The sequence below is a fragment of the Phoxinus phoxinus genome (assembly GCF_949152265.1).
Source record: "Phoxinus phoxinus genome assembly, chromosome: 9".
In the NCBI taxonomy this organism is placed as follows: domain Eukaryota; kingdom Metazoa; phylum Chordata; class Actinopteri; order Cypriniformes; family Leuciscidae; genus Phoxinus; species Phoxinus phoxinus.
This window is the reverse complement of record NC_136884.1, coordinates 6,157,965-6,182,087: the sequence shown is the minus strand read 5'-3', so window position 1 is coordinate 6,182,087 and position 24,123 is coordinate 6,157,965. Positions and strand designations below refer to the sequence as shown.

The window sequence follows — 24,123 nt, the reverse complement described above, 5'->3', positions numbered from 1 at the left end:
GTTGCAGCTCATAACAGCTTTACATTTTCATCGCAATCTCTCCCTCCGCTGGTTCGAGTCGTCATATCCAGCGATCACACAGAATCTGGCGACCAATCTGAATCGGGAGCCGATTTAGATGGTCAAGACAAAGATGATTGCCACACTGATCTGGATACGCCCAGCTGCAAGTCTAAAAAGAGAAAATTCAAAATAGATACAGAGGAGAGAGAAGATGAAGAGGAGGAGGAGGAGGATGATGATCAAAACTGGCCAATCATGGATGCCCTATCTAGAGAAAAGAGGAACAGTTATGATGACAGCTCTATTGGTGAAGAGCTGAATCAGACACACATAAAAAAAAACTTGAAGAAATCCTCTAAAAGGAAAAGAGACGACAGTGCAGAAGTGTCCAGAGAGTTCACATTTATCAATCATTTGGGGGCATACACAGGTCAGTTCATTTTAAAGTGGACCTATTATGCTTTTTTATGCTTGCAACTTTCTTTAGTGTGTAATGTTTCTGTTTGAGCATGAAAAATGTCTGCAAAGTTACAAATTCACTTCAAAGGGAGTTCTTCTCTATATCAGTGCACACTGTTTCTGAACTGAAACTCAAGACTTTGTAAAAGTGCATAATAGTTCCTCTTTAAATCTTCACTTTAAATTCCTCTGTTTTCATTTATTAGTGGTGCATGCTAAGGCTTCATGCTAAGTATTATACTTTAGCATCTACCCACAACACCTTAGCATCATGAAGATGGCTTTAGCTTGTGCAAGTACTGCTAAAAATCTAGTTTAATAATGATAATATGAACAACTGAGCTGATTTACATGCTTTTCTGCTTTATTTACCCAGAAGAGTCTTCCTACCCGACCTCTGATGCTTCAAAAGTTCCTTGGTCAGAGGAAGAAACGTTCTGCCTCATTGACATATGGGGGAAAGACAGCGTCCAGCGGAGTCTAAAAGACTGTGCCCGCAACCGACACATTTTTAACCTCATCTCTAAGAAGATGTTCGAGAGAGCGTTTACCAGAACAGCAGAGCAGTGTCACACCAGGATAAAGCGCTTAAAAATGAGCTTTCGACAGTGCCATGAAAACATGTGAGTTAATTCAGAAAGTGTTATTTTAGGTTTTGTTTTAGTTTTGTTATATTTTATTAATGTGACTAGCTTTTCTTTTTATATTTTTAGTTTTCATCTTAATTTTACTTAAAGTTTTAGGTTTTATTTATTTCTAGTAAATAATGTTAGTGCTTATACTGAAACTTTCAGTTTATTGTCAAGGCAACATTTCTAATTTTCCTTTAGTTTAAGATTTGTAACAAATTTTTATATTTTATTTTATTTCAATTAAAATAAATGTTTTTAATAGTTTTATTTAATAATAAAAACCTTGATTTGAAGTTGACATGAAATCAAAATAGACTCTGTTTACTACCTTAATTAATGTTTTTGCTTTTATTGTTATGATTGTGAATGTTATTTAATGTTGACTTTAAATAAATATTTTAGGGCCAACAAATAACTTTGTGTATAGTAAAAATAATAATATATATATATATATTTTTTTTTACATAAGACATAGAGACATGACATTCACTACACTTTAAAAGTTTGGAGTCCGTCAGCTTATCATTTTTATTTTTTAAAGAAGTTAAATCTTTTATATTTCAGTAAAGAAACACTTTATAATGTTACAAAAATTCTATTTCAAATACGTTTTTTTTTTTTTTTACTTTTTATTCAACAAAGGATCCTGAAAACATATATCACTGTTTCCATAAAAATATGAAACCACAACTGTTTTTAACATTGATCATTAGAATGAGCATATTTGAATGTTTTTCTGATGGATCATGTGACACTGAAGAGTAATGTTGCTGAATATTCAGCTTTGCATCACAGGAATAAATTACATTTTGAAATACATTCAAATAGAAAACATTTCTTTTAAATTGTAACGGTATTTCACAATATTACCATTTTTACTGTATTTTTGATCAAATAAATGCAAGCCTACCGACCCAAACTTTTAAACAGTAGTGTATATAAATCTTTGAAATGTAAGAAACTTTTAAAACTGTATTTAGATTTTTTTTTTTCTTTTCTTTGATTATAACCGAACTGAATCTGTGTTTGTTTGGCAGTGTGAGAGGAGAAAGACCGGAATGGAAGTTCTATAATGTTCTGGAGAAAATTATCTGCCGTAAAGACTCTACAGAACAGGAAGAAAGCATTAATGATGTCACCATTCCAGAAGAATCCTCCGGACAGCAGGCAGAAGACGACACTGATTGGGATGTTCTTGGTCATGTCGGACTAGAGGGTACTCAAATGTTCTGCACATAATGTATTAACTATATTAGACTTGCTGTATTATTGACCAAAGTTTCACTTACACCTTCTCAAGGCACCAGGAATATCCCATGGACAGACCTGGAGACGCAAACCCTCATCAGGATCTGGGGAGAAGACAAAACCCAGCGGGAGCTGCGAGGGGTTCTCCAGAACGGACACATCTTTGCCATGATCTCCAAAAAGATGGCCGCTCACGGTTACGTCCGAACAGCAGAGCAATGTCAGAGTAGAGTGAAAAGACTGAAGCTGTGCTTCAAACAGTCTCACGAGAGTAAACAGTGAGTGCTTTAGCATCTTCAACATCATTGTTAAAGGGGATAGTTCACCCCAAAATTTTAATTCTTTCAGTAATTACTTACCCTCATGTCTATAAAATCCTAAATTCAATCCTTTCATCATATAAACGAGTCTCATCAGAAAATTGGGACTAAACCCCTCAATTCATATGGATTAGTTTTACCATCTCTTAAGCGTCAAAGTGTCAGTTGTGTAGCTATCAATAGAGGGACAGAAAGCTCTCAGATTTAATCAAAAATGGGTTTGGAATGACATGAGGGTGAGTAATTAATGACAGTAACCCTTTAACAAATTCCTGATAGAGGAAAAGCAAAACTCAGCTGACAATAGAATATAATTTAATTTACAGAGCACTGTTGTATTATTTCAAATGACTGAAAGTGCTGTTCTTTAATTTTTTTAGCAGCACTGAGAGCAAAGAGCAAGTTGAATTTAAATTCTATAAACAGATGGAGAGAATTATGGCTAATGAAGAAGAGTCATGCTCATCAGAGATCAAAAAGGAGGAGTCTACGGACATCGAATACCAGGTGTACAAATACCAGGAAATAGGTATCTGTTCGTTCCTGTTACTCTCCTGAAGACTATTGTTTTTTAATACACTGCTGTTTGTGTACTGTTAATGTTTTGAGGTCAGTAAGATTTTTTTTTTTTTTTGAAAGAATTAAAAAAATTTCATTTAAAAAACAGTTAATTTAAATTCTAATAATATTTCACAATGTTACTGTATTTTTAATTAAATGCAGCCTTGGTGTGCATAAGACACTTTTCCCATAAACATAAAAAAACCTTATGGCCCCTAAACGTTTGAATGGTATTGTAATTACGTTCAACACAAAGATGACATGCTGATTGATTTGATGATCTAGCCATTTCAGTTTGCATGGATGGGGATTTATACATTTTTAAGCATGATGTAATTGTCCAAAAATGTCTAATACATGTCCTCCTATGATCACCCAACACAGAAACCACAATGAACTGCATGGATGACAGAAAGAAGGTCGCCTGGTCCGATGCAGAGACGCTGATTCTCCTCCAGTTATGGGGTAATGAACAGGTCCAGCAGAACCTTCAGCGTTGCCCTCACAACGGTCCCATCTACTCGGAGATCTCTGAGAAGCTGAACGCTCACGGATACCTGCGCTCCGCTGAGCAGTGCCATACCAGAATCAAACGACTCAAAATCAGCTACAGGCAGTGCAGGGACAGCATCAGGTCAGTGGCCGACCATATTCTAGAGACATTTATGTTATGCAGCTCTAAATAAGAGAGCAATCACATTAGCACATTATTTGTGAATATGGCCTGAGCACTAAATAGAATTTTTAATGGAATGTGCGTATCATTTCAGTGTGTGTTTTTTTTCTGTGCAGTTCACCTGAAGCTGAACGTGTAGAATTTAAGTTCTATGACCTGATGGAAGACATTTTTCGAAAGAATGCTTCATCCAAAGTGTCAGGAGATAATGAATCCAACAATGACATGAAATCAGGTACTTTTATTAAATAGGTCCTATTATGCTTTTTTACATGCTCAACTTTCTTTAGTGTGTAATGCTGTTTGAGCATGGAAAAGGTCTGCAAAGTTACAAAGCGAATAATCACTCCAAAGGGAGTTCTTTTCTATATCAGTGCACACTGTTTTTGAACTCCCTGAAACACCTCCATTATAGTCTTGAGTTTTCTTCCAAGAACAAACACGTCACAATATTCCTCATTTAAATAATTCCTGCCAAAGGCATACGCAGAAAAAAGGGGCTGGGCCTGGTTGAGTTAGTTAGTAGTGAGTTGAAACTTGCGGTTATGGTAAGGGGCTGGACATTTCCCAAACACGCTTGAAGCGATTGACCAATCATAACACACTGGTTCAGCTGACCAATCAGAGCACATTGCGCTTTTCAGAAGGAGGGGCTTCATAGATACAGGAACTAAACAGAACGTCACTGACAGACTGGTAAGAGAGGTGCTGCAACAATGTAAAATATGGGGAAAATAATGTTTTTTGTTTTTTTTTACATTCAAGCTTATAATCCTATTTTAGTAGAGCCCAAAAACAAAATCAAGATTTTGTAAAAGGGCATAATAGGACACCTAAACGTTGATGTGCCAGATATGAAATGTCTATTATTTTATTTCTTGATAAGTGAATTTGATATGTGTAATTTTATAACATAGTACATTGAATTAAGGGTTTATATTATGGTATATATGTTTTTGCTAGAAACCCCAAAATGATTTTGTATTATACCTAATACCCATTTCTAATAATCCAGTTGAAAATAACATGTTTCCTTCTGTCAGACACCGGCAGCAGGGTGGAACAGACAGCATCCTGGTCAGACTCTGAAACTGTAGCTCTAATAGACATTTGGGCGGAAGATGAGGTGCAGGAAGCCCTGAGAGGATCCGTCCACAACGGCCACGTGTTTGCTGATATAGCAGAGAAACTGAACAGTCAGGGATTCTTCAAAACACCAGAGCAATGCAGATGGAAAATCAAGAACCTGACAAAGAATTTCCGACAGTGTTACGAAAGGAAAAAGTGAGTTTGGCTTTATTTTTGCTTGTTGACTTTGAAAATAAAATGGATGAAAAGTTTTTATCTGAGATTTATTAATGTCCTCCACATTGTTCTCATCTAGATGTGGCATAGAGAATATAGATTGTAAATACTATGATAAACTGGAGCAGGTTCTTGGTGATGAGGCCTTTTCCATGGATGTCTTTGATGAACATGATCAGGATGCAGGTTTGTGACTTTGAAGGTTATGTGTTCGTTCGTTCACTCATTCACTCACGTTTTGGGTGAATCTCAAAGGTCACATTTCACCCCCGCAAAAATAGTCACAATGAAAAATATTTAGTAGACTTAATTTTCTTTAAGCAAAATGTTATTTCTTATTTCTCTCTTTTAACCTAAACTCTTTATCCACTCGTTCTTCCTCAGAATACCAGCAGGCAGCCATGGTAGCCGTATCTGAATCAGGCAGGAAGATGACCTGGTCCGACCGGGAGACACAGGCCCTGCTGGATATCTGGGGTGATGACCGTGTGCAGCACAGCCTCATGTCCTGCCCGAAAAACAGGCACATATACAGATATATTTCAAAGAGAATGATGGCACTGGGTTTCAACAGAACGGGTGTCCAATGCCACTCGCGTGTAAAAAGACTCAAGTCCCAGTTTTACTACGATGGGTGAGTGAGTTCTTAAAGGTTATGTTCTGAATTCAATAGTTGTGTACTGTTTACTGCACAGCATAAATGCATAGTGTGTGCTATTCTGAACATAGAGGTATACTATTTTCAATTCTGTTTCTACATTTTAATGTGTTTTTCAGCAGGGAGGAGTGCAAATTCTATGACCAACTGGAGCAGATTATTTTAAAGGACAGAACATCTGATGACCAGGACATCAGTGAGCTGGAATCCATAACTGATTCTGATTCAGGTATCAGTCTGGAAATTGGTCATGCAAATAATTTTTTCTTTTTTTTAATCTAATGAATCTAAATATAGGCCACGTCTACATTAATCCAGATACATTTGAAAACTTTTAGTTTCAAAATGCTTTGTCCACACTAGTGTTTTCCAAAAGTTTATTTTCCAAACTGCTTGTCCAGCTACCGCCAGCAATTTTTTACATGATTTTCATAATTTTTTACATTCATTTTCATGGCCCCCAGAATATTTTGTTATATGAAAATCTGAACATGCAATATATCAAAAGAAAGAACAGAGCCTCTGCTTTTAAACCGTGTGTAAAATGTGTTTCATTTTAGCTTCATACATTCTTTTTTTAATCCACACATGAATGTGGGTAAGTTTCATAAAAAAGCAACATTTTGAGCAAAAAGCTGAGAATAAAACATTATTGTCAACGACTACGTCCAGATCAGATTCAGAACGATGATCAAAACATAACTTGGTTAGATCTCATATCAACACCCCCAAAGCTTGCGCAGTCCTATAACCCTGCCAGGGTCGACATTTCATTCTGTAACTTAGGCAGTTTTGATTTATATGCTGTTTAATGATGATAGTGTTATTTTGTATATACATTTGTTTGCATATGCTATGGTTTGTTTCTGCTTCTTCTTCACATGTCTTTTGATCTGGAGATTTTGTACTCTTTTAGAAGATCTGTGATTGCGCCCCCTACCGTATAACAGTGAAAATAATGAAATCCGGAATATTTTGTCAATGGTGGGGACAGAGTTAACATTTATTTTTTAGCACATAGCAGGCACATACTAGTATAAACGTGTCATCGTACCTCCATTTTCACAGTCAACACTACAACACAGAAAAGGCATTTTGAAATGTATCCACTTTGGAGAGCATCTTTAAAATGCCTTGGCCGCGATCTCAGTGTGGATGGAAGGTACAAGATGCATTTTCAAATGTATCCGGATTAATGTAATGTAGCCATAGTCTCCCTTTCTAACTGGGATCTCTAAACAAGTTCTTCATGATATCAAAAAGTTTGAATATAATTTGTGAAGATATGCAGGTGATGCATCTGGACCTGTGAAATGTGTTTGCGTGTCCAGACTCTTTAGCTCTCTCCAAACCCCCGACTGTGGACGGGCCAAAGCTGGCATGGGGTGACAGTGAGACGCACACACTTATATCCATCTGGGGGAGCGACCCTATCCAGGAGAGGCTGAAAGGTTGCGTCAAACGCAAACCTGTCTTCCAGCAGATCGCACTGGTCATGGCTGAGAAGGGCTACAGCAGGACAGACGAACAGTGTCGCTCCAGGATTAAAAGACTGAAGGCCAGTTACCGCCAGTGTCTTGATAATTACAGGTAGATACAACAACTTTGACCTCAAAAATGGAATACTAAAATATACTAATACAATTTTATAATTACGTATATATATTTTTTTTCTCAACCCATAGAAATGAAGGGGAGCAGGTGGAGTGGAAGTTCTTCAAGCAGCTAAATAAAATATTTGAGAAGTACCCTCTAGATGAGACTGAAACCACCACGGCTCAGGAGCCAGAGACAGTTGGGAGAAAAAACCCTAGCAGGTCTGCAAAAGCACAGAGCTCAGGTGATTCTGAACTGCAAAAATAATGTGCACACAATTTAGAGGCATCAGACTACAAATGGAGAATGAGGAGAATCTATTTTAACATTGAAAATGTACATACTTCACATTTATTATGTCAAGTGTATATGCAAAACATTTTTTTTTACCAAGAAATATACACTACCGTTCAAGTTTTGGGTCTGAACGATTCTTTTTGAAAGAAATTAAGTCTTATTCAACAATGACATTAAATGAATCAAAAATGATAGTATAGACAACGATTTCTATTTCAAACAAATGCTGTTCTTTTGAATTTTCTACTCCTCAAAGAATCCTGGAAAAAAATTATCCCAGTTTCCACAAAAATAGCAGCACAACTGTTTTCAACATTGATGATAATCAGCATATTAGAATGATTTCTAGAGGATCATGTGACACTGAAGTTTTGTATCACAGGAATAAATTACATCAGGGTGGGAAATTAACTTTTTTGTCCACCAGCCACAGTGGCTGGTGGATGCCCAATTTTACCAGCCACTTATATTTTTTACCAGCCACTTTTTCCGGAATTCAAATTGCAAGAAAGAAATTGCTTCAATATGTTTTTTATTTATTTCAGGGTACCCCCAGGATCCTCCAGCTTAAATTCAAGGCTTTTTAAGACCTTTTTAATACCATTTCAAATGAAATTCAATGCCAACTTCGTACCCATTCCAACATAAGTATGAGGGGAAAATATCAAATCTCTATAAATTTTAAACCCTGGAAAATAATTATGTAGGCTATGTAGGCTACTTGAATTAAATAAAACGTTTTATTTAAATGATCAGTCATATTTAATACATATGCAACAGTGTTGTAGTGCGCTTGGTGTGTGTAGGCCAGTGTTCATTTTGGCAACCATTTTTGATTCAGTCTTAGTCTTCATCTTCAGACGAAAATGCTTATGAATGCAAACTTTTAGTCATTACTTTTAGTAAACTGCAGTTACTTTAGGTAGCTATTTTATATGTAGTCTTTAGACAGAAAATGTCATAATTATTCTCTCTAGGCCATTCAATTAAGCTTATGAGAAATTATTTACATTGCACTCTTTAGCAGTAGCACTTGTGCAATTCTACATATCCCTTTTCCTAAGTTCCTCTCTTCCACTTAGACTGCAGTCACACCTTTTCCATTAAGGGACAATATTCGCCCCCTTTAATACATTTCATTTAATTTTTAACCTTTATAATACCTTTTAAAAATAAATAATGCTTTAAATAAAACGATGTTCAATAAATATGCAATGTTAAAAAACTTTTTAATATTAATACAAATATTATATTAAAATAGCCAGTAGGTGGCGGTCATCGAGTCACATTGAATCTCACGATTCGTTCAAAGCCACAGATTTCGTTGCAAAATAGAGCAATAAGCCTGACTATACTGTTTTAAACGCAGTACATCACTTAAATGTTACCCTTTTGTTTACTGTTGTATAAAATCAATGTCACATTTGAAATCGTGTGGATATTCGGGAAACATTGCATTCTTGCTCATATATGATCAACATTAAAAACACTGCTGGATATCAGCCTGCATTTTGATCGCAGATTTAGTCGCACAAACAGCGCAAGCGGCTCGTGACAGAACACAGACCGACTGAATGACACTTTAATTTAAGTAGAAAATCTCAAATAAAGATCGCTGAACTCCAGCTTGTCTGTGTTTTCAGATCATCCGCGCTTCTTCAGCAGTGTAGAGAGCGCGCGCGCATGGTTAAAAATAATTTCCCTTTCACTTTTTATTTTATTTGTATTCTCAACTTAGCTATGTGTATAAATTATACAGTATAACGGTCTCTTCAGCGCCGTGACACACAGCGTTGAAAACCAATCAAAAGAGTTACTCGACAAAAGTGTATTATTGTTACTTAGCAACCGCATTCTTTGACAAAGGCTGTCCAATCCGTACAATGAAATCACTCGCAGCATGTGTTTATTGGTTACTACTTAATACATTCAATGTTAAGTCAATGTAAAGACGCGTTTATGCGCGTCTGGTGGTCCTGTCCTGGTCCCTCGGTGGATGCGAATTTTTTTCGAACTGTTTTGGTGCGAACGCAGCATTATTATAATCCACCCGCCACTGTGGCTGGTATACACGGCAAAGTGACCCGCCACTTTGAAAAAGTACCCGCCCTCGGCGGGTGGCGGGTGCTAATTTCCCACCCTGAATTACATTGAAAAATATTTTCAAATAATAGAAAACAGTTATTTTACATGTTAATATTTTTAGAATATTTTTTATGAAAGAAAATGCATCCTCATTTCAGACTTATTTAAAAAACTTTGAACAGTAGTGTATGTTTGAGGAAAAACACATTGTACTTGTTGGTGATCAACCATATTTTGTTACTGCACTTTCTCTGTCTGACCATGCTACACTTGTGCCCCTGAATTACCTCTGGAGGTAGAGCAAGACTCAAATTCTCCTGTATATCCAAGCTTAGGAATATAAATCAGATCTGACAGAGGTATTTTCTGTCATGTGGACTGTGGAGGATGGATTAAGGACACACACAAACCTTTAATCGTCTGAAATCCAAGAAAGAACTTCCACTATCAAGCAACAGAAATACAGGACCTTAGATGTTCAGGTTCTCTCTGAATTCTACATCCAAATGTATGTACATCTGAAAGACATTTGCCTAATGGTGCTGTTGTCATGTGGTCTCAGTTGATCACACGTTTTCACAGGGTAAAATCTAACACTGAAATGTAATTAGTCTCAGCTGCTTGGCAGCTTCTATAGTGTGGGACTGGGATGGCAGTATTGGACTTGCATAGCAAGAACTGCATCCTGAAGTCACAGGTCTATTACTGAACAATTAACAGTAAGTAGTAACAGGAATTAGAAAAAACAAGTCTGAATTTGTAACAAATAGCCCTTGTCTGAAGTATTTTAGAACATAATGGAATAACTGGATGTAATTCTTCCTGGTGCAGACTGATTTCTCATCTGAATGCATAATCTTTCCAAAAAAGAAACTTCCAGAAAATGGATTTGTATTGTATATTTGTATCATAAAAAGAAACAAATTTGTGCTACATGAAAAAAGAACACTGAAAATAATTTCCATTTTGTACAAAGCATCTGCTTTTAAATTATATTTGCTAGATTTAACAAATTTTAATATATATGTACATTATACAAATGTAAGTTACTGTTACACAGGATGATGCCAAAGGTCATTGCCTAAATCTCAATCTCCATTAAAGTGTGAACCCAATGTGTTTTGGCATTAGCCAAATTAAAGGGGTTAAATGAAAATTGCCATAATTTACTCACCCTCATGCCGTTCCAAACCTGTAAGATTTTCATTCATCTTCAAAACACAAATGAAGATATTTTATTCAAATCTGAGAGATTTCTGTCATTCCGTTGAAAGCTACGCAACTACCACCACTTTGTCGTTTCAAAAAGTTCACCAGTAAATAAAAGGCTAAATTAAATCTGTTCATCGTATAAAGCAATCGAGTCTCTTCAGAAAATTTGGTATACGCTGGATTCATATGGATTAGTTTTACGATCTCTTCATGAACTTTTTGAAGCATTAAAGTTGTAAATGCAAATTGCATTACTCAGTGATGGTGAAAGAGTGGACAGTGTTATTGTTACAGCTCTTGCAGACAATATTCTGGAGTGAGTTTATCCAATATGCTTTAAATTGTCCAAGGTGGACAACCATTTAGAATTGTTTTTTGTTTGTTTGATTTTTTTGTGAGCGTTTTAAATCCCATAGTGATTCTGTTCTTAGGCGTTTTACTGTGCAATAAACAGATTATTTATTTGTTTGTTTGTTGAAATGATTTGACCAGCATGATTCAGACATCACAGTGGCTATGACAACAAGCCTTCTAGATTGAAGAACTCAATTGTTATCAACTTAAATTTATATAGGCCACCAACTATGTAAAGTATTTCCATGTGCAGTTTCAAATATGGATTGCATAAACAAGCATGGTTTGGAAAACAAAACATTACCTTTTTATAGTAATGATCAGCTTATTTGAAATTAACTAGTCATTTTCTGCATAAATCTGCAGATTCGCATGTTCAGTCAAGGGCTTTTGGGTTCTAGTTTTACACGGCCACGGGTTTGGTCGTAGTTTCTTCTGCGATTGCCTCGCTCGCTCAGGTGAATTCTCTCATGCTTCTTCAGAGGCCCAGCGAACTTAAAGCTCCTCCCGCAATGAGAGCACTGCCACGGCCGCTCACCTGTGTGGCTGAGCATGTGGTTCTTCAGGTGAGACGAGTGCTTGTAAGTCTTTCCACATCTTTCACAGGTGAACGGCCGCTCGCCCGTGTGCACACGTTCATGTCTCTTCATGTTCCCGATCTGAGAGAAGGCTTTTCCACAAATCTTGCAGCGGAACGGGCGTTCTCCGGTGTGTATGCGCAGGTGGCACCTTAGCATCTCCGGTCCCGCAAACGTCTTGTGACAAAGGGTGCACGGGATCTTGAGCCGGGGTCTCTCGTGGTTGCGCTGGTGCTTCTTCAAGTCGAACATGTAGACGAAGGACTTGCCGCAGATTGAACACAAGTACTGCCGCTCTCCCGCATGATAACCTTTGTGTCTTCGGAGGAGGCTGGCATAGATGAAACTCTTCCCGCACTGGTTACACTGGTATGAGCGCTCCATGGAATGGTAACGGACGTGGATGGACAGCTTAAATGCAGTCGGGAAGCTCTTTTCGCAGTGAGGACACTGGTGCAGGTTCTCTGAGGTGTGGCATTCGCGGTGAATCTTCAAGTATGAGCCCTGGGAGAAGCTCTTCCCACAGATGGTACACTTGTATGGTTTTTCGCCAGTATGCACACGGATGTGCTTGATGAGGTCCGCTTTTTTGCGGAATGTCTTGACGCACTGCAAGCATTTGAAAGGTCTGGCGAGTGAGTGTGTTTTGATGTGATTGGTCAGGAAGCTGAGGCACCTGAAACTCTTGCCACAGTCTGAACACTGGAACGGCCGCTCGCCAGTGTGTGTGCGCATGTGATTCCTCAGCAAGCACTCGAAACGGAACTCTTTGTGACACTCGGGACACGAGTGTCTTTTCTCCTCCTGCATTGTCTGGGACTCAGAAGGAGCGGCCGATGCCTTTTTGGAAAGAGCGGCTCGAGGTGGACTGCTCTTTCTGTGAATGATGGACTTTACAGATGGTGGTCTTTCAATGACAGGAACGTAGATCGTCTCCTCCCTCACAATCTCAACAGGAGTTGGAGGCAAAACTGGTAGTGAGACGCCCTTTCCAGTTAATTCTGAGATCCACTGCTCTAAGCTGACTTGCCTCACACCAGACGTTTCCACCATCTCGGATTGTTCTAGGAACTGCAGTTGAGTCGTCTCCTCTCCCTCGTTCTCAAACTCTGACACCACCACAGCAGAGCCATCAGCGGTGAGGTAGATCTGCTGGACTTCACAGATGCCTGAGTCTTTTTCTTCACAAAGTGCCTCTTCTTGTTGGAAACCATCCTCTGCTTCTTCAGTGTCAGCTATCGCTGTGTACTCCTCGCTGTCAGCTAAAGGCTCAGCCTCTTCTGTGTAACTCTGAGAGGGGCTCATTATGGCAATGGCCGCGTGATCAGATTCTGATTGGTTCTCTGTGCTTTCTGATTCAATGATAATTGTCTCTTGAGCAATGGAAGTGGGGGGTTCCTCATCTTCAATGGTAAGGGCAGGCGAGACTGTTTCTTGTACGATTGCATGAGGCAAACAAACTACTTCAGCTGTAGAAGGGATGGACACTGTTCAGACCAAAAGAAAAAAACTCATTTGAATATTTTCTTATAATACTGTTAAAACTAATACAACTATTTTGTTTGTAAATATCTCCCAAAAACATGTTCAGGTCACAATTTAAGTTAAAGGTGCAGTAAGCAATGTCTGAGAAATGCTGTTGAAAGTGGATTGGACCGAGCACCACAACACTTTAAAATAATAAAGTTTTATATTAATTAAATATCTCTGTGTTTAATTCAGTTATTTAATACATGCCAGCAAATGTGGTACTGTAGCAACAGTAAAACTCACTTTCAGTGATAACTTCCGGAGAGTGCTCATTGTTTTTTGCATGCAATCTTCTGGTTTTGAAGTGCTGGAGCACATCCTTAATCTCCACTGGATCTGAGAGTGGCTGCACAATCTCCTCCATCATCGAGAGGCCACCACAAAGCCGTGAGGCTGTCTGAGAAAGTCATCAGATTTTAGATCAGTTACCTTGAATTTAACAATGTCCTGAGCACTGCTGAGAATGGACAGAATGTTTTTTACCTGCTCTACTTGCTCTAAGTTGTAACTGGACCAAGAAAAAATCTACATGAATGAGGACACACCTCTTTAAGGTTGGGTACTGGCAGCAGATCTTCCACTCGAGACAGGAACTCCCATGCAAGGCTCTGTAATACGGCATCATATCCTGAACCATATTCTACAGGGAAGACATGCTGAAGACAGAGAAACAGAGGTGAAACATGGAAAACCAATTTTCATGCTTGATTTATACATTCTTTTCACAGAAAGATGAAGAGGAAAGATTAAAGATACAGCAAAAGACTAACCTGGATGAAATTCTCTTTCTTTTCTGTGTCCTCTAAAATGCCGTGGATCATTCTAATGAATTTGTTATTGATGATTTGACTTTCCACATCTTTCCACTGCAAAAAATGTTAAGCAAAGAAACAAGACACTGATTTTTTTGCAACAAATAGTTGAAATAGAATTTCTGTATATGGTTAGTGCAATTACATAAAAAAAAATTTTTTTTACTTTATGTGTGAGATTTCGAAGAGAATCAAGATGTGCCTGAATGACCCACAGATCTGGCATTTTATCTTTCAGGCAAAGCTCCAAGATCACCTAAAAGAAAAAAATACCACGTTACATATGCAATATATATATATATTTTTTATATATATAAATATAAACGCAGAATGGCGCAGCCGGTGTGTGTACACTCATAGAGAATAATGTGTTCGAATTTTAAATACGCGGCGCTGCGCTTCTCGTCCGGTGTGCGACCCCCTTTAACGTTACGTTTTGAGTGGATGAATGATGAGCACGAGACGGCGAAATGGATGCCAATAAGATTCTGAATGGAAAGTTTACTTTTAAAAAGTTGCCAAATGGATTAGTTGACAAGACCAAAGTGATCTGTGTGTTTTGTCGTTGTGAACTGAGCTATCATCGCAGCACGTCCAGTCTGAAATACCACTTGATGGCCAAGCACACACACACACAGCTGATGCGATCTCAGCACACTCGTCACTATCAGTAACGTTACCTCGTCAGTATTTCTGTCACCCTTTTATTGATGGACTGTGTTACATTGTGTGAGAGATTATTTTCTCCAAGTGAGAATGTTAGTGTGGAATTGAACAGATATGCCAATCTTGTTTTCAATAAAAAACATTTGCACAAAGCAAGCGATCCACTTTTCCATGTTGATAAGAGCATTAAAATGAGAAAAAATAATGGGACAAAAAGAAATCAAGAGACATTTAGAATAGATAAAAATGTGTGATTAATCGCGAGTTAACTATGACATTAATGTGATTAATCGCGATTAAATATTTTTAATCGTTTGACAGCCCTAATATATATATATATATATATATATATATATGGATTCTGCTCAAATAAGATTTACCTTTTTACGCAGGTGAAAGATAAGTTTATTAACCAGACTTCGACTCATGATGTCTGGAACGGTCTCTGTCACCAGCATCACAAATTGCTCCAGCTTCCCGTACTGTGTCACATTACGCCGCTGAATCACCTGCCATAGAAACGCTGACATGAGCCGAAGAGGCGGCACAACCAGACGCAGGGCAGAGAGAGGGAGAGCAGGGAGAGCTTGAGGGAAAAAAGAGGAGAATAAAGATAGTGCAGATAAATGTAAAGTGAGTTATATTATCAGTAGATAACATAAAGAGATCTTAATATTTCTGAAAAAAGTTGTTGTGATGCACTAAATTGAAATTCAAATGTACAAGTATGTTTCAAAATTCAAAGAATTATTGTTGTTAGGAAGAAGTTAACTCAAACTTTACATGCACGCTGAACACTTTATATTTAAGAATTAAACTTAACTAAAACAACTTCAATTTTATTTGAATGACTACATACAACTTGTAATTATTAATATAAATAGAACTATAATCAGACATGTATTTTAACTGTCATTATTCAGAATTTACACTATTTAGAAATACTTCTAAACAATAATAAGTTACAGTTTATATAATTGCAAATTACATAACAAATAAGAACTTTAATTTACCAGACCCTTCTTAAAAAATATAAACAAGTGTGTTTTGAGTTGTGGTGTGTGAGTGAGTAACTTTAATAGGATTGGTTGTGCTAGCTTCACTCTCTTAGCATTTAGCTCAAAAGCTAAAAAATACTCACCCGCCTCGCGACTCTCTACGTTAAGGATCTCCATCATTTAAGGTTAGAATAAATCTATATTTGTATTCTAGTCAAACTCTCAACGCCTTATGTCACTGACTCAAACCATAATAGCGGTTAAACCCAACGGCGAACGAGTGTCGTGAAGTTGACCGAAGCAACGAACAACAACGCGCGAGCGGGATACCGGAAGTAGCCGGAAGTCAGTCTTTATTCCGCGTGTTTTTTATGTTTGGACGTGCACGACACCGCATCAGGTCTGGCGGATACAGTGTCCTACGTTGCCACCTGTTTAAAATAAAAGGTGTCCATTTATATCTTTGCAAGTGATTAAATGATACAAGGCATTATTACATATGTTACGTAAACCCCAGCTTTGTCCAACAAGGAATGAACTCAACTGTAAGTACAAAAATTTAAGACAAAAGGCCATTGGGTGCATACTTCAGATTTACTGATAAAATAACTTGATAGCATTTCAAATTGTTGTAACATACAGTACCAGTTATAATGAAAACATTCATTAGAATTGATAAAGAGTCTCCAATCAACCACAATATGCATCTCTTCTCTCACATTTTCTGTTCCCTCACTTTTCGGAGAGCCCAATATGTCTTTTCTGAGAAGCACCTCCATTCATAAACACATTAATTTGAGGAATAAACATAATTTCCTCCTTCTGTGGAATTATGTTATGGTGGAGAAGGCTGGTGCACTAGAGCAGGGTAGTCACATCACAGACCAACGTCTGTTGAGCGAGATACTGCTCTATTAATATGTTGTATAATTATGAATCATCACCATTAAGGGGGATACTGAGTGTTTCCTCTGTGTGAATCTTTATGTGTGCATGCAAAAGGTCAAAGTCTGGCTGGTGTGTGACAAAGTGTGAAGGATAAACAAAACTTGTTTTTTTTAAATAAAAAAATTAACAAACTGTTGATTACATAATCAGTCCAAGCTATATTGAACTGTTAATTTGGTTCAGTCAAAGTAAGTTGTTTGTCTGAACAAAATATCTTAAGAATTTTTATTTTATTTTTTATTTAGAAAAAACAAAACATATATTATGGAATTGATCATGTAATTTTTCTTGCTGTCAAGAGAGGAGGTTGGATAATTTTGTGTTGCTTGAGGATATTTCATCAGCTTACCTGAGTAGTGAGGCCTTTTAATTTTGTATTTTGCAGTTTTACATGGTTTGAATGAACTGGAGTTCATGTCAATCATTATATTCTTAAAATAAAACAAATGGAATTAATTTTAATTCAATTAAACTGTATTACATTTTTATGCATTACATGTATAATTATTATGTTATAATGTAAGTGTATTATAAATTATTTTTTTGGGAGCAGATAGTGAGGGAAAAGCAGCCTACAAGTCAGCAATACAAGGGAACTCTTTCAATGCGGTTAAAATGTTTATTTTTTATCCCAGAGAATGTGCATAGGATAGCAAATTTAATATTAATGACAATCAATATAAAAAATGTGTCCTTGAATATACACAGTGCTGAATATCTATAAGATTTAATCTAAAAACGGATCAATATCAGTGTTGTAAAGACATTTGATTATTAAAGGCCTATTAAGGCCACACATCAATCAGAACAGACATTTATGATCCTGAGCGGGGGCTCCTGCACCAGCAGAAGGAGATCAGGGTGGTGTGGGTTAAGAGCATCATAGCCAATCACCAAACCCCCCTCCTCCAACATATTGTCAGAGACGCAGTACAGGCAGACGGCCACTGCAGCAGCAAGAGAGTGTAAGAAATGTCGCAAATAACATCAAAATACTGCAGAGAGAGGGCGGAAAAGCTGCAGACGAAGATAAGCGTGCCATGCGTTCATCCATAGACGATTTATGGTGAAATGAGGGTGTGAATAGGAGCTGGTGGGTTGATGACCAGCCATAAAGCACAGGAGGGAGTGATGAGGAAGGACCTATTCAAGAGAGGAGAAACAAAGGGAGTAAAAGAGAGAGAGTGAAATGGTGGTAGATAAAGATGGGGCCATGAGCCCTGCACCGCCTTACGACTCGCTGTCAGCTCGGGCAAGTCCCTGCCGTACAAAGGAGTGGGAGCGAGAGTTGCACGCTACTCAAAGACTGTCTTCTCCTCTACGACCGGCTCCATCCTCTGTTTCCCGTCGGCCTTCAGCACTCCCTGGATATCTGCTCTCTTCCTCCCGAGATTACGCTGACCAGCAGCAACGTCTTTCAATATCGCTGTGCTCAGAGGCCTCGCTGGCGCCCCCTGTGCCTGCAGTTGGAGCTGCCCCACCGTGCTGCCGGGCGGTGGGAGTCATGCCCTTGCTGCGCCTTGCACTCCTGATTTTCAGCTTCCTTTTTTGGGCAGCAGGCCTTGCGATCTTCACCCTGGGCATATGGGCGCAGGCTTCGTTATCCGACTACATGCTGCTATCGGCGAACCGCTACCCTAACGCGCCCATCATCTTGTTAGGCACAGGTGCTTCTGTGACCGCCTGGGGTTTTTTAGGATGCCTGGGAGTGGCTGCCAACCTTCCTTACCTTCTGCGGGTGTATGGCTTCTTCCAGTTGGTCACACTCATAGGTGGACTAGCGGCGGGTCTCTCAGGGCTCTTCTACAGGGAGGACATCGCTGAAGGTTTCCGTAGCGGACTTCAGAAAGCTGTATTGGACTATGGAGAAGACGAGGGCCGCGCAGACGCGCTTGACAGCCTTCAGAGGGCGCTGGAGTGCTGTGGCGCTGAGGGTTGGCGTGATTGGCTAATGTCCGATTGGGCTATCCAAGATGCTGTGTACTTAACAGGAAGTTTGGGGAATGATTCCTCCGCTGTGTCTTTACCAGACAGTTGCTGCATAAAACGCAAAGGCTGCCGTAACAGACCGTTGCCAGAGAATGGAGGCAGGAACATCGAGCTAGCAGGGATTCATGCTCATGGTTGTTTCCGCAAAGTCTTCAGCTTGGTAAATGACAACGTCTTTCACATTGCAGCAACAGTCCTGGGCCTTGCTTTCATACAGGTGGCAGGTATAGCCCTTGCGTGTCTGCTTGCCAATCGTCTTTTGCCCAGACCGCAAAGACAAGCCCGTTGAAATAAAAAGCATTGTGAATTTCCTTTGCCTGGGCTTTTGTATATTTGCTGCAGTGTCTTGAGTTTAGATCAGTTTATAAGGAAGAAACCAGTCAATGTTTTATGGACAAATGAAAAAATAAAATACAAAATAGGTCTACTGCAATTGTTTAGGTAGAGCATTATTGAAATATTTGCATTCTTTGATTGTTGCATGACTCTGAATGACTTGTGATTTTGTCCAGTAGTTATGCAAAGTAAAACAAAGTTAAGAGTTTTATGATATGAGATTGTTGAATTGTATCTCTTTGATGTTTGTAGACATTTAGTTTTATTCGATTACTGATTAACATATTATGTATAAAAATTTAGAAATCGTCTATATGCCTTGTTTAATGTGTATTCTGTAAATTGTTTTTCTATTAATAACCCATTAGAAATGTTACACTGATTGTAGGCTCCATTCATTATAAGGTTTCTAAACTCTTTTCCTATGCTTCACTGGCAGATAATTGTAATTGTACATTGATTCTATAAATATTGTCACAAAAAAAGAAAAAGAAAAACTACTACTACTTTCTAAAAAAATTATGTATAATAACAATATATAATTCATAATTGTGAATTGTTGCTTGCAACCCATTTCATTTTATATTCTGAAATGAGAAATATGCATGGCGGAATGTGTTTTTTATTTATTGGAACTGATTGGATCCTGAAAAATGCGTATTACGTAAAATAATGGAGCCAGATTGAATGTAAGCTTAAAAAGCACCAAATTAAAAATAAATGAAAATAATATGAGAAAATAAAAATAACATATTTAAACTCAGCTGACCTTGAATGTGTCTGTCATGTAAAAAAAAACAAGTTAAACAACAGCAACTACCTTTGTAGATTCGATCCACTTTTGAAACCATGTATGCATTGCACACTGCACATGTTGTGTGGTAAAAGGGATTTGACAATCACTTAAAGGGGTGGTTCAGGATTTTGGACATCGGACCTCATTTTCAAGTTAGCCTAGTTGTTATTCATCAGTGGAGACAGTTTTCAAAAATGTTAATCCAGTCCTTCCAGTTGCATAGTTCGCCGATGCTAGGCTAGCGCGAGTCAACGGTATAAGCTAGCCTGCCATTAAAAACTGTTTTACCCACTCCACAGTACACCAAAATCAAATAAATGATAACGCCAGACTGTCGATGTAAATGTCTGTTGAGAGAATAATGTTAGAAATCAAACTACCCTTTCATTGCATTGCAATAGTTACATTTTGTTCCCTGTATTTATTAGCACAGTCTACAGCAGCGGCGGAGTGATATTAAGTTACCTAGGCAACCGAGAGAGTCTCCACATGACGCAAGTGTAACGTTATTTACCTGCCGCTGACACTCATCACTACAGAAGCAGAGTAAGAAGAGTAAGATTTCACTAAGAAATCAACACAGGACTATGGCCACGTTTGAAAGCCATGCCAATGTTTCAGACTTTGGAGACGAGGAATGTGTTTTATTCAACGAACCGTACATGTATGAGCCGGAATACACAGACGAAGAACTAATCGAGATGGATGCTAAAAGGGCAGAAATTGAACTGTAACGTTATCTCCACTAACGTTAACGTTGTCATTCTATCAGTTATGAAAGGGACTAGCTTCATAGATAGCTACAGTAGCCTAACAAAAGTTATTACCTGTTCATCTGCTGTTGGTGCATAAAGACGGCTGGAACTGCATTCCTTGTCAGTGACTTATGAACGTTTCGATTATGGGGGTTTTCAAAGTCGTGTGGTCTAAAATAATCACTACAAATTCGCAACTTTAATAGTCTCTGCCGGTGTCTCGTTGTCCAAGCCAGCAGAAAGAAGTCACAGTTGGTTCCTTTCTGGGTCTCTCAATGGAAATTTGTGGAAACTTTTTGCATGACCATCTATTTGGTTTATTTTTACAATTTCGAAATGCACAACAAATCACCATGTTGCCAATTCCTTAGTTTACAATCGAATGTTTTTCAATATCGTTGTTCATGGCTACTACTAGCTAACGTTAGCTAGACGTCCCGCCTGTAGTGCGCGCTTCTGTTCTGTGTTTACTTTTCGGCGCAGTACTACTAACCGGAGCAAAGTAAAATTCCGCCGCTGCTGAGAAACTAGTTCCTGTAAATGTAATGCGATCATTGAGATGTAAGAGTACCGGTAAGTTACTTTGATTTCTAACTTTATTCTCTCAATAGACATTTACATCGACAGTCTGGCGTTATAATTTATTTGCTTTTGGTGTACTGTGGAGTGGGTAAAACTGTTTTTAATGGCAGGCTAGCTTATACCGTTGATTCGCGCTAGCCTAGCATCGGCGAACTATGCAACTGGAAGGACTGGATGAATTTTTTTGAAAACTGTCTCCACTGATGAATAACAACTAGGCTAACTTGAAAATGAGGTCCGATGTCCAAAATCCCGAACCACCCCTTTAATGGCCAGAGAACAGTCAGATGATCTGAGCAGTACATTTTATTGTTCTTCATGAAATGGATAGAAATTTGATTTATGTTTTGATTCCCCAAAGGTAGCTGACCGAACCACAATCTGCGATTTCAAACAAGCTTATTTATGAGGGTCTGTATTTCTTTATCACACCCCTGCTGCAATTACAAGCAAGTGATAAATCATTGAAATCACTCTCTCTTTAATGACCTGCCACATCGTGGATTGAAAGCCACCTCAACCTGCGAACAACTATTAGATCCTTCAGATGACTAACTGTAAAATGTATTAAGTAGTGATACTGCAGACGGTAATAGGGAAAATATTTGAGATGAATTTAGGATGGATTTTTGATGTGGTTTAAGCTACGGTGTGCATGCGGTGTTGAGTTATTAATCCCTTGAATAATTAGCCTATGGTATTCTTAAATAGAGAACCTGCAAACGGTTCACAGTGCAAGTGCAGGACAAACTTTCATTAGTACAGAATGGCATAAATTCTCACCCCACTACAAAGGCTCAAGTTCAACAACGTTAAAAGCACTGCCGCTGGACTCATCACTAGAACCAGGCTCATGTGTCGAGCCACAGTCGCGCTATCCGAACCGGCTCTTGCTTTACGTCTAGGACTGACCGCAGAGGAAGTTTTACTTGATTCGCACGAGGCATAATTTTTGAGCGGGTCTCTTGGGTGATTTGGGGCTCTGAGTCCGCCGCGTTCGGACAGTTCGCTTCGCTGGCTGACGGTTATGGGAGAAGTGAAGACAGGGAGACAGTGTTGTTTTTGTCAGGAGATGGCGCTGTAGTCCACATGTTGTTACCTTTAAAAGGTGTCGAGTAAGAATTGAAGTGTTGATGATGAACCTGCTGCTGCCAATTATCTCTTGGCGACTGTCTATGCCAATTACGGGCACTTGGTTGTCCAGCTTTTGGATTTGAATAACGTCTAAGAATTGAGAACTTTATTTGCATCATGCTTACCAGGATTTAAACATTACATTGAGCAAACTTCTGACCCGACCAGCACAAGCCCCTGTGGTCAGTGGGAATGCAAAATAGGGAGGTAAATATTCCCAAATGCTTTGTTTTATTTGAAACAATTAAACATTTTTTTTTTTTTTTTTGGAAACTATTAAATATATAATTACCATGGCAATGGCACTTTGGGTTTTGTTGGATCATTGTGCTACCCCTGTTTGCATCTGTTGCCATTGGTTGGGGCTTGTTTTCGCCGATTGTTTTGAGTTGTGAAATGTCTGAGAACAATGTAAATTTGAAATTGGTGTAGACATAGTTCAAAATGTGTACAGATAACACGCCAATTGGCAGTGGCGTGTATGTTTACGCAAAGTCATGATGTCATGTTGGTCTGTCTGGGCTGTGTGATTGGCATTATAAAACAGTGGCAGTAGTGGCCACTGGCCAGAATAACTTATTAGGTATCACATAACCTATTCGATTTTAAATAACTTACCCAAACAGCAAACAATTCCAGCAGTAAGCTTTAGCTTCTTGATTGATGCTGTCATCCAGGGGCATCGTTTAATTGCTGGGGTTGAAATGCTTTAAAAAGGTTTGGCTTTCTGCACCAAATTAAGCTCTGGTGTAGGTCTTCCTTTGCCATTAAACTGCTGCTTTCCTTTAAAAATGAATCGTGAAAACGGTGTGGATAATAATTTAGCAATGAAGTCCTCAGTAATGTTGCTTGTGGTTTCCATAGCGAATAGCACTAGCTATTTTATCATGTTTATTGTCAAATTATACATTTCCAATAACATTAGAACGGATGACTATTTACTAAAAAGGTTTTACTTTAACTAGGCTATTATTTAAAAGTTTGTAAATATATATTTTTTTTACAATAGTTTAGGCCCTCTCTGAGAGCCCTGACGGTTTTCTAATGATGTACTGACAGTATAGTTTTATACAATTTGTGTACATTGAAATCTGTTAAATGCTTATATCAAATGTTATTGTCATGTAACAGAGGACACAAGGGATTTGGCAGTAATGGATGATTTATTCACAGATTGTTGAAACTGAACTGTGACTCACCTGATCGTTTTCCTGTTCTATGCAATCCAACTGACAGTCACACTTAACTGAATACTTTTTTTTGCAGGTTTAAACGGATGGATAAAGACGATGCAGGCAGTGTAAGGAGTCTATGCTGCGGGACAGTAGACCCCTGATGGGACGAGTCCGGTAGGTATGCTCTCCAGTAGAGACTAACGAGAGCGGATGAGGATGTGTGGGATGGTAAGTGGTCGTCTCTGTTCTTCTTGCGTCAGCCTGTCTCTTTAACCTCCGCACTGCCCTTTGGAGATGGGTTTGTGCTGAGTCCCATACCCTCTCGCTCTCTTGAAACCAGTGGTTTACAGCTGGAACCTCTGACGGCTCTCCTGACCAGGGAAACATCGGAGGTTGGTAGCAGTGGATGCTCAAGAAC

The 24,123-nt window shown here is 38.5% G+C and overlaps 3 protein-coding genes across 6 annotated transcripts in view; 2 read left to right on the top strand and 1 right to left on the bottom strand.

Annotated features, from left to right (window-relative positions):
* The window catches only part of LOC307004792 (uncharacterized protein), a 30,892-nt gene that overhangs the window by 1,971 nt on the left and 4,798 nt on the right, over window positions 1-24,123 (top strand). For 2 of the 3 annotated variants that reach the window (XM_079624278.1, XM_079624280.1), the window contains exons 7-19: window positions 8-433; window positions 839-1,085; window positions 2,132-2,310; window positions 2,395-2,620; window positions 3,043-3,191; window positions 3,608-3,857; window positions 4,016-4,134; window positions 4,943-5,183; window positions 5,284-5,390; window positions 5,589-5,838; window positions 5,982-6,091; window positions 7,194-7,452; window positions 7,548-8,148. In XM_079624278.1, the coding sequence (XP_079480404.1) occupies window positions 8-433; window positions 839-1,085; window positions 2,132-2,310; window positions 2,395-2,620; window positions 3,043-3,191; window positions 3,608-3,857; window positions 4,016-4,134; window positions 4,943-5,183; window positions 5,284-5,390; window positions 5,589-5,838; window positions 5,982-6,091; window positions 7,194-7,452; window positions 7,548-7,725 (2,741 nt within the window). In that variant the 3' untranslated portion in view covers window positions 7,726-8,148. Of the gene's footprint in view, window positions 1-7; window positions 434-838; window positions 1,086-2,131; window positions 2,311-2,394; window positions 2,621-3,042; window positions 3,192-3,607; window positions 3,858-4,015; window positions 4,135-4,942; window positions 5,184-5,283; window positions 5,391-5,588; window positions 5,839-5,981; window positions 6,092-7,193; window positions 7,453-7,547; window positions 8,149-24,123 lie in introns of those variants that run through there. The other variant, XM_079624279.1, reaches the window with a different exon arrangement.
* Window positions 10,731-16,419, bottom strand: LOC307004795 (uncharacterized protein). Of its 2 annotated transcripts, none has more exons than XM_079624286.1 (7): window positions 16,134-16,419; window positions 15,373-15,578; window positions 14,493-14,582; window positions 14,285-14,380; window positions 14,060-14,170; window positions 13,758-13,911; window positions 10,731-13,471 (listed from the first exon to the last, which is right to left on the bottom strand). In XM_079624286.1, the coding sequence occupies exons 1-7, from the start codon at window positions 16,168-16,170 to the stop codon at window positions 11,787-11,789; spliced, it is 2,379 nt and encodes a 792-aa protein (XP_079480412.1). In that variant the 5' UTR covers window positions 16,171-16,419; the 3' UTR covers window positions 10,731-11,786. The 2 variants fall into 2 exon arrangements, with proteins under 2 accessions (XP_079480412.1, XP_079480413.1); XM_079624287.1 differs by having other exon boundaries at window positions 15,373-15,570; window positions 16,135-16,310.
* On the top strand, window positions 18,011-19,294 carry LOC307004809 (tetraspanin-7-like). Its single transcript, XM_079624306.1, has one exon. It carries the CDS (start codon window positions 18,128-18,130, stop codon window positions 19,214-19,216), a length of 1,089 nt encoding a protein of 362 aa, XP_079480432.1. The 5' UTR covers window positions 18,011-18,127; the 3' UTR covers window positions 19,217-19,294.

Coding starts and splice junctions, on each gene's coding strand:
- LOC307004795 (XM_079624286.1), bottom strand. CDS start 16,170: ATGATGGAGATCCTTAACGTAGAGAGTCGCGAGGCGG. Junction 14,583..15,372: donor TCTTTCACCTGCGTAAAAAG/GTAAATCTTATT, acceptor TTTTTCTTTTAG/GTGATCTTGGAGCTTTGCCT. Junction 14,171..14,284: donor AGAAAGAGAATTTCATCCAG/GTTAGTCTTTTG, acceptor CTCTGTCTTCAG/CATGTCTTCCCTGTAGAATA.
- LOC307004809 (XM_079624306.1), top strand. CDS start 18,128: ATGGTGGTAGATAAAGATGGGGCCATGAGCCCTGCACCGCCTTACGAC.